General features: G+C 45.8%; 1 protein-coding gene across 1 annotated transcript in view; it reads right to left on the minus strand.

Moving 5' to 3' along the window:
* Nucleotides 1-13221, minus strand: part of ABCC6 (ATP binding cassette subfamily C member 6) — a 63741-nt gene that overhangs the window by 19103 nt on the left and 31417 nt on the right. Inside the window, exons 18-22 of the mRNA XM_059038300.2 lie at nucleotides 11447-11614; nucleotides 10505-10679; nucleotides 9159-9234; nucleotides 6786-6906; nucleotides 4972-5179 (exon numbers count right to left, since the gene is read on the minus strand). Coding sequence (XP_058894283.1) covers nucleotides 4972-5179; nucleotides 6786-6906; nucleotides 9159-9234; nucleotides 10505-10679; nucleotides 11447-11614 — 748 coding nt within the window. The remainder of the gene's footprint in view (nucleotides 1-4971; nucleotides 5180-6785; nucleotides 6907-9158; nucleotides 9235-10504; nucleotides 10680-11446; nucleotides 11615-13221) is intronic.

The raw sequence follows: 13221 nt of genomic DNA on the forward strand, positions 1-13221 counted from the left end.
TTAAGAGATCAACAACTTAAAAAAACCACACATGTATGGATTGCTATATTTAAACCACATGCCAACCACAAACCAAAAATCTATAATAGACACACACACACAAAAAAAAGAGAAAGAAATTCAAAAATAACACCAAAGATGGTCATCAAATCACATGGGAAGAGAACAAAAAAAGAAGAAAGGAACAGAAAAACAACCCCAAAATAATGAACAAAATGGCAGTAAGTACATTAAATGTAAATGGACTAAATGCTCCAATCAAAAGACATAGAGTGGCTGAATGGATATTAAAAAAAGACCCACATGTATGCTGCCTACAAGAGACTCATTTTAGACCTAAAGACACACAGAGATTGAAAGTGAAGGGATAGAAAAAGGTATTCCATGCAAATGGAAATGATTATAATAGATGACTATGAACAATTATATGCCAATAAAATGGACAACCTAGAAGAAATGGACAAATTCCTGGAAATGTACAACCTCCCAAGACTGAACAGGAAGAAATAGAAAATATCAACAGACCAATTACCAGGAATGAAATTGAATAAGTAATAAAAAAAAAAAAAACCCAACAAACAAAAGTCCAGTACCAAATGGTCCAGACTCTTTAGAGACGAGTTAACACATATCCTTATCAAACTATTCAAAAAATTGCAGAGGAAGGAACACTTCCAAAATCATTCTGCAAGGCCAGCATCATCCAGATACCAAAATCAGAAAAAGATAAAACAAAAAAAAGAAAATTACAGGCCAATGTCACTGGTGAACATAAATGCAAAAATTCTCAACAAAATATTTGCAAACCAAATTCAACAATACATTAAAAGGACCATACACCATGATCAAGTGGGATTTATCCAAGGGATGCAAAGATGGTTTAATATCCACAAAGCCAAGCAATGTGATACACCACATTAACAAACTGAAGAATAAAATTCACACGATCATCTCAATAGGTATGGAAAAACCATTTGACAAACTACAACATCCATTTATGATAAAAATTCTCAACAAAGCAGAGGGAATACACCTCAACATAAATAAAGGCCATACACAACAAGCCCACAGCTAACATCGTACACAGTGGTGAAATGCTCAAAGCATTTACTCTAGGGTCAGGAACAAGACAGGGATGCCCATTATCACGATTTTTATTCAACATAATATTGGAAGTCTTAACCACAGCAATCATACAAGAAAAAGAAATAAAAGGAGTCCAGATTGGAAAGGAAGAAGTAAAACTCACCATTTAGAGATGACATGATACTATACATGGAAAATCCTACAGATGCCACCAAAAAACTACTAGAACCCAACAATGAATTCAGTAAAGTTGCAGAATACAAATTTAATATACAGAAATATGTTGCATTTCTATACACTAACAGTGAACTATTAGAAAGGAACTTAACAATCCCATTTACAGTTGCATCAAAAAGAATAAAATATCTCGGAATAAATATAGCTAAGGAGGTAAAAGACCTTTACTTGGAAAACTGTAAGACACTGTTGAAAGAAATTGAAGATGACACAGATGGAAAGATATACCATACTCATGGATTGGAAGAATTAATATTGTTAAAATCCTCATACTACCCAAGGTAATCAACAGGTTCAATGCAATCCCTATCAAAATACCAATGGCATTTTTCACAGAATTAGAAAAAAATAATTCTAAAATTTGTATGGAAACACAGAAGATCCTGAATGGCCAGAACAATCTTGAGAAAGAAGAACAAAGCTGGAGGTATCACACTCCCTGATTTCAAACTATATTACAAAGCTACAGTCATCAAAACAGTATGGTACTGGCACAAAAACAGACACACGGATCAATGGAACAGAATAGACAGTCCAGAAATAAACCCACATTATATGGGCAATTAATCTACAAAAAATATGCAAGAATATAAAATGGGGAAAAGACAGCCTCTTCAATATTACTCAGCCATAAAAAGGAAGGAAACTGGGTCATTTGTAGAGACATGGATGGACCTAGAGACTGTCATACAGAGTGAAGTATGTCAGAAAGAGAAAAACAAATATCGTATATTAATACATATATGTGGAATCTAGAAAAATGGTACAGATGAACTGGTTTGCAAGGCAGAGACACGGATGTAGAGAACAAACGTATGGACACCAAGGGGGGAAAGGAGGGGTGAGGGGGGTGGGATGAATTGGGAGATTGGGATTGACATATATACACTAATATGTATAAAATAGATAACTAATAAGAACTTGCTGTATAGCACAGGGAACTCCACTTCACTGTACAGGAGAAACTAACACAACATTGTAAAACAACTATACCCCAATTTAAAAAAAAAAGACATAAGGTTGGATTGGATTAGGAAAAAAAAAAAAGACAGCCTCTTCAGTAAATGGTACTAGGAAACGTGGACACTACATGCAAAAGAATCAAACTGGTACATGCAAAAGAATCAAACTGGACTACTTTCTCATACCATATACAAAAATAAATTCAAAATGGATTAAAGCCTTAAATATAAGACCTGAAACCATAAAACTTTTAAGAGAAAACAGGCAGTATGCTCTTTGACATTGGCCTTAGTAATATTTTTTTGGATATGTCCCCTCAGGCAAGAAAACAAAAGCAAAAATAAGTAAATGGGACTACATTAATTTAAAGGCTTTTGCACAGTGACGTAAACTATCAAGAAAATGAAAAAATCAGCCTACCGAATGGGAGAAGTTATTTGCAAATGATATATCTGATAAGGGGTTAAAATCCAAAATATACAAATAACTCATACAACTCAACATCAAAAAATCAAACAACCCAATTAAAAAATGGGCAGAGGATCTGAATGGACATTTTTTCAAAGATGACATACAGATGGTCAACAGGTACATGAAAAGATACTCAACATCACTAGTCATCAGGGGAATGTAAATCAAACCACAGTGAGATATCATCTCACACCTGTCAGAATGGCTATTATCAAAAAGACAACAAATAACAAGTGTTGGTGAGGATGTGGAGAAAAGAGAATCCTCATGCACTGTTGGTGGGAATGTAAACTAGGGCAGCCACAATGGAAAGCTGTATGGGGATTCCTCAGAAAATTAAAAATAGAACTACCATACCATCCAGCAATTCCACTTCTGGATATTTATCCAAAGAAAATGAAAACACTAATTTGAAAAGATATATGCACCCATATGTTCATTGCACCAGTATTTACAATAGCCAAGATATGGAAGAAACATTAAGTGCCCACTGACAGATGAATGGATATAGAAGAGGTGGTATATATACAATGGAATATTCCTCAGCCATAAAAAAGAAATGAAATATTGCCATTTGTGGCAACTTGGGTGGACCTAGAAGGTATTATGCTAAGTGAAATAAGTCAGAGAAACACAAATACTGTATAATTTCACTTATACGTAGACTCTAAAAAGCAAATGAACAAGCATAACTAAACAGAAACAGAGTCATAGATACAGAGAAAAAACATGTGGTTGCCAGAGGGAAGGAGCAAAATAGGTGAGGGAGACTAAAAGGTACAAATTTCCATTTGCAAAATAAATGGGTCAGATGTATGAAATATATAGTGTGGGGGAATATAGTGAATAATTACATAATATCTTTTCATGGTGACAGATCGTAACTAGACTTAGGTGGTCATCATCTTGAAATGGAGAGAAATATCGAATTGCTATGTTGTGTAACAGGAACTCACATTGTGTTGTATGTCAATTATACTTATAAACAAACTCATAAATCAGATTTGTGATTACCAGAGGTGGAGGAATGGGGGGAGGGGGAACTGGATGAAAGCTGTCAAAAGGTACAAACTTGCAGTTATAAGATAACTAAGCACTAGGAGTGAATGTATAACATGATAAATATAATAAACACTGCTGCGTATTATGTATGAAAGTTAAGACAGTAAATGCTAAGAGTTCTCATCACAAGGAAATGTTTTTTCTTTCTTTAATTTCGTATTTATATGAGATGACGGATGTTCACTAAACTCGCTGTGGCCATCATTTCATGCTGTATGTAAGCCAAATCATTATGCTCTACATCTTAAACTTACACAGTGCTGTAAGTCAACTATATCAGCAAAACTGGGAAAAAATATTATGGTATAGAACTCAGGAAAAAAAGACTCTGTGGTATTGGTGAAAGAATAGACAACTAGATCAATGAAACGGAGATGAAAAGGTGGAGTACAGAGAATTTTAGGGCAGTGAAGCTATTCTGTACGATACTGTAACAGTGGATATATGTCATTATACATTTGTCCATCCCATGGAATGTACAACACCAAGAGTGAACCCTGATGAAAACTGCAGACTTTGGCTAACTAGGATGTGTGGATATAGGTTCATTTGTAACAAATGTACCACTCTGGTGGGGGGATGTTGGTAATGACGGAGGTTATAGATGAGTGAGGAAATCTCTGTACCTTCTGCTTAATTTTGCTCTGAATGTAAAACTCCTCTAAAAAAATAAATCTATTTTTTAAAAAGGAAGAGAAGGTGGGAGGAGATGATGGTGGGGATGTGATGCAGGGCTCTACCTCCTCTGGGGGATGGGGGTGGGGCAGTGGCAGAAGCATGGGATTGGGGGCGGGGGTGCTGGAAGTCACCAGCAGTCAGACCTTGGGGCTGTCCTCAGCTTGGGAGAGGGGCAGAGTCCAGTGGACCTGCTGCCCCACCTAAGTGCTCAGCTGCCCCAGCATCTGGAGGCCAAGATTCTGCCTTTGCTGATGAGGCTGGAAGAGACTCTGAGGCTTCTGTAAAAGTAGGCATGTGCCCTGTCCCCCACTTCCCCAGCCCCATCTTAAGGATGCAGGTCTGTGTTTGGACCCAGGACATTTGCACGGATGTTCAGGAAGGACAGGGTGAGCCAGGGAGGTGTGGGCGAAGGAGCCCTGAGAAACCCTCGGGTGGAGCTGGAGGATGGAGAGTGAGGAAGGCTGGCAGGGGTACCTTGGAGGCAGCCCAGGAGCCCAAAGACCCAGCCCCGCAGGGCTGCGTGAGTCTGCCGTCCATCCACGGTGGGGTCGTCTGCCCACAGGCTCAGCCAGTAGCCACGGCAGAAGGAGGCCACTTGCTGGCAGAGGAAGAGGAAAAGTGCGTGGAGGCAGAGCGGGGTGCCCACAGCTCGTAGGTAGGTCAGGTACATGGTAGCCTTCACCTGTAGCACACGTAGGAGAGATGGGGGCAGAGAGACACCCCAGGGGGAGAGAGGAAAGGCCAGGTGGGGCTCCCAAAACTTGCCAGTGGGGCAGATGGAACCACCATGCATTACCTCCCACCTGGAGCATCCTCTCCCCTCCAGGCCCGCCCAGCCTCAGGACCCCCTTCCTCTATGGCTCCCAGATGGCAGTGGGAACCTTAAAGGGGACAGGCTGTGGCACTTTCTGAGTTTGGAGTGATTTATTGAACACCTACTATGGAACAAGCATGTGTCTCCATCCTCATCATAATTCCCACCTGACAGATAGGGAAACTGAGGCACAGAGAGGTTAAGTCACTTGTTTAAAGTTTGGTTCCTACAAATCTGAAATTCTCCATGCAGCTGCAGCCAGAGTGAACTTTTGTTTTTTTGTGTGTGTTTTTTGTTTTTGTTTTGTTTTTACAGAGTGAACTTTTGAAAACATCCACTTGCTGTTGAAAACATCTTGCTGTTGCTAACCTGCCCTGGACTTTCTCTTGCTCTGAGAAGAAATTCTAAACCTCTTGTACACTCTTTCACCTTACCATCTACACACTATCTGCTGGTTTCATGGGATCCCTTCCTTTTCTCTGGCACCCTAAGCTCCTTCTCACCTCAGAGTCTCCACCCCTGCTGTTCCCTCTGCCTGGAATGCTCCTCCCCCTGCTCTTTCCATGGCTACTTCCTTCGCATCCTTCAGGGATGTCAAATGTCACTCCTCAGAGCATCCTATCCAAGCAGGCCCCTGATCCTTGGTCGGTCCCTGTCTCATCACTTAATTTTGTTTATAGCATTTATCACTACCTGATATCACCTTGCTTATTAGCATAATTGTTTTCTCACTCTCTCCCCTGCCCCCCACCACTAGCCTGCAAGCTCCACCAAGGCAGAAACTTCGTCTGGCACACAGTGGGGATTCTGTAAATGTCTTCTGGATGGATGAGTAGGTGGATGGTTGAGTGGGCGAATGGGTGAGTAAATGGGTAGGTGGGTGGGTGGATGAATAAATGAGTGGGTCTGTAGGAGGATGGGTGGATAAATGAGCAATGGATGATGGATGGATGGATGGCAGATGGGTGGATGGTTGTGTGAGATGGATAGAAGAGTGAGTAGATGGGTAGGTGGATGGATGGGTGAGTGGGATGGATGAGTGAATAGGTGGAAAGGTAAATGGATGGATGAATGAATGAGTAGGTAGGTGGGTGAATGGGTGGGGGATGGGTGGACAAAGCAGCATAGGAGAGAAGAAGTAGTACAAGTTTCAGATTCAGACTGTCCTAGGTTTGAGTCCCAAGTTGGTCACTTGCTAGCTGTGAGAACACAAACAAATGTCTAAACTCTTTAAGAACCCAGTTTCTTCATCTCTAAAATGGAGCTATCACCATCTGATTTTAGGTGGTTGTGTGCATTAAGAAGTATGAAGTATCTAGAATCTTATGTGGCATATAGTAGGTGCTCAATAAAAGTGAGTCACCCCCCCATCCCCATCCCCCCCCCCAAGTGCTGTATCTCTTGGGAGGTCCTGAGTCCCCAGGGCCAGCGTGGCAGTGGATGTGGAGGCGGGGAGGGAGCAGCGGGTGGTTACCCTGCCGTATTGCATGCTGTCCTCTCCTTTTGGCTGTCCTGCCCCCTCAGGATCATCTAGGGGAACCCCTGTCTGGGCTTCTGAAGTGGTGCTGTCCTTCTCAGGGATTAACTTCATGGACCTGTCATTTAGAGGAAATGAGGACAAATCAGTGTCTCTCTTCGTGGGGTGTATATGCCCAACCCTCATGGCCACTGGAAGCCACTGAGCCACTCACTCTCTCATTCATTCATTCAACTAACGTACTGAGCGCCAACTAGGTGCCATGCCCCAGTCCTCCCTCTGTGGTGCCCAGCTAGATGCCACCTGTCACCCCAGAGTCAGGCAAGCCTGTTCTTCCGACGCCATCTCACTGAATGAACTTATTTGCCAACTTTGGAACTTGGTTTTCATTTTGGTCTAAGCTTTGCTGCAATCATTTTGCATCTGCTGTTTATTCTCAGATTCGTCAGTCCAGGTTTGCAGGACGTCAACTTTGCACAATTCAGATGCTGAAGACTTCTTGAATGTTCCTTTTATCTGTGGCTGAGTAGGCTGACAATGTTAAATGAGAATTACCATCTGCTAACTGTGAAACCATGGGCAGCTGACAATCTCTCTGTGCCTCAGTTTCCTCAGGTGTAATATGGGGATAATCTATGTCTCTTTGTCTGCCTATCTATCTGTCTATCTATCTATTTATTCACCTATCCATCTTTGCGATATTGTGATTTATGTTAAGAAATATCTACTTGGTCTTTGACCCCATCCCTGGCACAGAGCTCCTAAAACCCTTGTAAATTCCTAAGTGATAAGAGCCCTAGTTGCATCTGTTGTTCTACTGAGGTGGGTGGGCTCCTGGATGGCTCCTGGTTGGGGGCTGGTCACCAGAAAGACTAAGCCATGACTAGAAGCTTGGAATTTTCAGCCCCACCCGCATTCTCCAGAGAGGGAAGAGGGGCTGGAAATGGGAGTTAATAATGGATCATGCCCACACGAGGAAGCCTCCATAAAACCCCAACAGTATGGGATTTGGGGTGCTTCCAGGTTAGTGGACACATCCACATACCCAGAGGTTGATACACCAAGCTCCACGGGGACAGAAGCTCCTGCACGTGGGACCCTCCCAGACCTCGTCCTGTGAATCTCTTCATCTGGCTGTTCTGTCTCCTTTGTCACATCCTTTAATAAACGGCTAAATGTATGTGTTTCCCTCCGTTCTGTGAGCTGTTCTAGCAAATTACTTGAATTCGAGGAGCAGGTGATGCAAACCCCCAATTTGTCCCCAAGCAGGACAGAAGTTGTGGGAACCCTGGAGACCTACTACTTGCAATTGGCATCTGAAGTGGGGGGAGCAGACTTGAGCGACTGAGCCCTTAACCTGTGGGATCTGACATCTCCAGATAGACAGTGTCAGAACTGAGTTGTGGAGAACTGCTTGGTGTGAAGGTCTGCGGCGGGGCAGGGGGCACCCATCTGGTGTCAGGGTGAATGTTGTAGTTGTGTGAGAGTATGGAGAGAAAGAGGGAAGACTAGCAGGTTTTTCCAATACAATATTTATCTACCTACATCTGTCTGTCTGTCTGTCTGTCTATGAACCCTACCTATCATCTATCTATCTATCTGTCTATTCATCCATTCGTCATCTATCTGTCTATCTGTTACCCTATTTGTCTACCTACCTACTTACCTCTCTACCTATTATCTACCTATCTGGTCTTACTTAGGATACTGTGCACTGTGAAGACGGCGGGCCGGTCCAGTGTGTGGCCCAGGGGTACTCTGGCTGGCTAGCTGGGATGGGAGGAACTGGGGCCCAACCTCAGGGACCGAGGGCCCTCCAGTTCCCCCTGTAGTTCCCTAACAGCTGGCACTTAAGCTCACACTCTCTGGCTCCCAGCGGTCTGTTGTTCTGTTTCACAAGGTCACTTTCCATAAAAAGGGAGAGCACAGGAGTCCAGCTATGGTCTGGCTAAAGGGGGCTTGAGAAAAGGGGACAGCAGGCCTCCTCCTGGTGAGCCCCACCAGCACCAAGTGATGCTGATGACCTTCAAAGCATGAATGACAGGGCCTGGCACGGACATTAACAACTAGGGCGTGGCTCCTTCTTTGGAGCTGGCCCTGCCCCACTCCAGCCATGAGACAACTCTGATAAACTTTAGGGGATTCATGAACAGAACATGTGGAGACTTAATCATTGTGGCTAACTGATTGTCAAATAGTCTCTGGTGAATTATCCCACAGCTGAGCCCTATGGTGGGTCTTAAGCAGATGTTCAATCCAGAGTGGTTGTGGCCGCCCCCTACCTGCCTGAGATGCAGGTGATGACACAGCCGCCTTGCTTCAGCCTCAGCTTTTGTGCCCTCCCCAAGCTCTGCACCAGAGCAAACTCACCTCTCTGGTGCACCCTCAGGCCTCCCACCTCCAGCAGAGCCTCTGCGGTCCTTGGCACCAGCCGGGGGTTCTGTTTCTGCAAGGTCAAGGGAGCCATGTCACTCTATGGAGGTCGGTACCTCGGCGTCCAGATGCCAGCTTTGACACCCACTGGCTGAGCAGCCTTCACTCGCTGAGCATCTGTTTTCTCTGATCTGGCTCCTTCTCCCTCTCTCCATCCTCCCTGGGTGCCTCCAGGAACATTATTTATTCATTTACTTATTCACTTGGCAAATATAATCAAGCATCTGCTATGAACTTGGGGTTGGGAAACAGCAGTAAACACTACACATAGTCCAACAGCTCGGGTCTCCCCAATACCCTTGCATAAGCAATTCATTGTGTCTGCAATGTTCTTTCCCAGGTAGCTCTCACCCAACCTCAGATGTCATCTCCCCCAGGGAAGGACTCTCCTGCCCACCATCCCCCAAGCCGGGAAGCTTCTATCTTCAAGCTCCAGGAGGTTGACACCGTGAACCAACACTTAGGGTTTTTACCAGGGTGAGCCAGGGCTCAACAGAGGAGACAGAGCCCGGGACAGAGGACCTGGCTGTGAAACCCCCTCTGTCATGCAGGGGCAGCACACGGCCTGCAATTGGAGGTTCAAAGCCCAACACTGCCACTTATGAGCCAGGTAAACTTGGACGAGTTCCTTAACTTCTGGGCCTCAGTCCTCATCTATAAAATGGAGCTAAGTACAGTACTGACCTCATAGGGGCTAAGTGGTGATTAAATGAGTGAATGGAGGGGACCCTGGCTGTTCTTTATCACTCACAGTGGCTGCACTTGGATCACTGACTTCACTTCCAGAACATTGTCATTTTTCCAGTGGGCACTGTGTTCTCTGGATTAGTAGAAGCCCTAGCTGGCGTGTTGGGGGCCTCTGGCCTCAAGGCACCAAATGCCCTCTTTGCTCAGTCTCTGTAGCAGTTTCAAGCACAGACCCTGGAGTTGAACACACCCAAGTTCTAATGTGACCTGGGGCAAATTATTTAACTCTCTTTGGCCTGAGTTGCTCATCTGAAAAGTGGCAGCCATAATTGCAGGTGTCTCCCAGGGGTGTGTGGAGACCAAATGAGACAATGCATGTTTATAGACGCACTTAGCACAGCCCCTGGCTCATAGAAGGTGCCACTGGCTCTTACTGGGGGTTGGGTGGCCTTGTGGGAGAGGCATCTGCCTCCAGGCCTGGGCCTGTGGGGAGGGTGTGGCCAGAGTGCTCCACTCTGGCCAGTGGGATCTGTGGAACCTTCTCCCCAAGGGTGGCAGAAGCCAGGCACAGAGAACCAGCAAAGCCCAGCCAGTACCTCCTTCTCCTCCATCTCCTGGCTGTCTGGATCCATCCAGAAGGCCCGCCAGGGTCCCCTTCCTGTGCAGAAGCTCCTGGAAGGAACCCATCTCTGCAATGGCCCCATCTTCCAGCACCACGATCCAATCAGCCTGGGGCAGGACGTGGAGCGCGTGGGTGACGAGAATCCGTGTCTGGGCAGGAAGGGATGAATTTACACTCGTGTGCTTGACCACTGTTCCAGAGCTGGGGGAATGGGCTGGGAGTGTCCTGGGGCTCAGAGTGGGGAAAGCTCTCCTTCTTGTGCTCCTGCCCTTTTTCTCAAAAATAGCATGTCCCAACAGTGAAATAAAGGGGCTCCTTCAACCTGTCTTGAAACCAGAAGACACGGAGTTCAACTGAACCTGGCCAATGACCTGAGGCAGAGCTGTGGTAGTTTAACCACAGACCCAGAAGCAAGAAATGACTGCTCGGACTTACCTTGTGGCGCAGTGGTTAAGAATCTGCCTGCCAATGCAGGGGACATGGGTTCGATCCCTGGTCTAGGAAGATCCCACATGCCATGGAGCAGCAAAGCCCATGTGCCACAACTACTGAGCCTGCACTCTAGGACCCATGTGCCATAACTACTGAAGCCTGTGCACCTAGAGCCTGTGCTCCACAACAAAACCACCACAATGAGAAGCCCGTGCACCACAACGAAGAGTAGCCCCCACTCACTGCAACTAGAGAAAGCCCGCGCAGCAATGAAGACTCAGCTCAGCCAAAAAAAAAAAAAAAAAAGACTGCTGCTGTGAGCCACTGACATTTGGGGGGTTGTTTGTTATGCAGCATTGTCACAGCAAAAGCTGACCATTACAAAGAAGAACACTGGATTCATGGAGGATGGTGGTGAGCAGACTTGGGTTAGGACTTTCTCTGCCTTTGCTCTATGCCCTCTGAGACATTTTCCCAAACTTACCGTTCCCTGGAGCAGCCCATCAGGCCCGATGACCTGTTTGAAGACATGCTGGCCGACATGGGCATCCAGGGCTGCCAGGGGGTCATCCAGCAGGTACACAGCAGCCTTCCTGTACACAGCCCGGGCCAGGCTCAGCCGCTGCTTCTGGCCCCCAGAGAGATTCATGCCCTGTGGCCATAAGAGAGAGACAGGGAACTGCATCTACACCTGCTGGGTGAAGCCGGTGTGACGGGGGCCAGGTCTGCTCATCAGACTGAGCTATGGCTCATGGTGCCTGTCCTCTAGGGCCACCTCCAGCTTGAAACGCTTGCTCTCAAGCCAACATCTCCCCCAGCTTCCACCCTGCCTGGCTTCTCCCCTTTCCAGACAAGCTTCCTGCACCCACTGCTCCCTCCACTTGAGTCTGGCTTCTGTTCCCATTTCTCCACTGATGCCGCCTTCCTCAAGGACACTGGTCACTCCCCTGTTGCCTAATCCAGTGGTAGCTTTTCAGTCCTTATGTTCTTATTTTCTTTTTCTCTTTCTTTCTTTCTTTCTTTTTCTTTCTTTCTTTCCTTCTTTCCTTCCTTCCTTCTTTCTTCTTCCATTCCCTTCCTCCCTTCCTCTCTTCCTTCCTTTTGTTCTTTCACTTATTCATTCATTCCACTTATATTTACTGCATGGCTATTATGTACCCAGCAGTGTTCTAGGCTCTGGGGACACAGCAATGAACAAAACCTCATCCCTGCTTTCATGGATCCTTCACTCTAATGAGGGTGGGGTGGGAGAGAGATAATCAATAAACAAACACATAAAATGTTATCACCTATCAGATGGTGTTATACACCATGAAGAATAATAGAGCAGGGGAAGGGTGTAGGGTGTACTGGTGTGAGCAGGGTTGCTGTGCTGGGTAAGGTGGTCAGGGAAAGCTATTCTCCACTAAGAGACTTGACAGGATGAACCATGTGAACTCCTGAGAAACAGCTTTACAAGCATACAGAACAGCAGGTGCAAAGGCCCTGAGGTAGGAGCATACTTTGGGTGTTCAAGGAACATCGTGGAGATCCATGTGGCTGGAGAGAAGCAGGAAAGAGGGAGCATGATGGGAGATGAAGTCGGAGATAACTGGTGTGAGATCGTGGGGGCACGCCTTGTCATTGATGGCCAACACTGTGGCTATGACTCTGAGGAGATGGGGAAACCTGGAGGGTTCTGAGCAGACAAAGGACATGAACTGACAGGTCTGAAAAGAATCCCTTTGGCTGCTGCACTGGGATTAGCCTATTAGGGGTGAGGACAGAAACAAGGAGGGCAGCCAGGGGCTCCTGCAGCAATGAGGGGAGAGCTGATATGGGGACTGGAACATTCTGGATCTGCCTCGAAGGTGGATCCAACAGGATTTGCTGACGAATTAGATGTGGGTGTAAGAAAAAGAGAGGAATCGAGGAGGACACCAAGGTTTTGGATCTGAGCTCTGGAAGGACGGAGCTTCCATCACCCAGGATGGGGCGAGCTTCGGGGGAGGAGGTAACCGGAAATCACATTTGGTTTAGGATGTGACACAGCTGGACAGACGTAGCCGGCAGCAGGCACCCCCCTCCTTCTGAAACCCCTTTCCCTTGGCTGCATGATGCCTCATCCTCCTCCCTAGATATTCCTTCTCAGCTGATCTCTCTGGCTCCTCCAGACACTTTCCAGGGCCCTCTCCTCTTCCCTAGAGGAAACCTCACCCATTTACTTAACTTAAACTTCCACTTTTCCACTCTCAATTCCCTAATCTGGGAGTCAGCAAG

Source organism: Kogia breviceps, chromosome 14 (assembly GCF_026419965.1).
Source record: "Kogia breviceps isolate mKogBre1 chromosome 14, mKogBre1 haplotype 1, whole genome shotgun sequence".
In the NCBI taxonomy this organism is placed as follows: Eukaryota; Metazoa; Chordata; class Mammalia; order Artiodactyla; family Physeteridae; genus Kogia; species Kogia breviceps.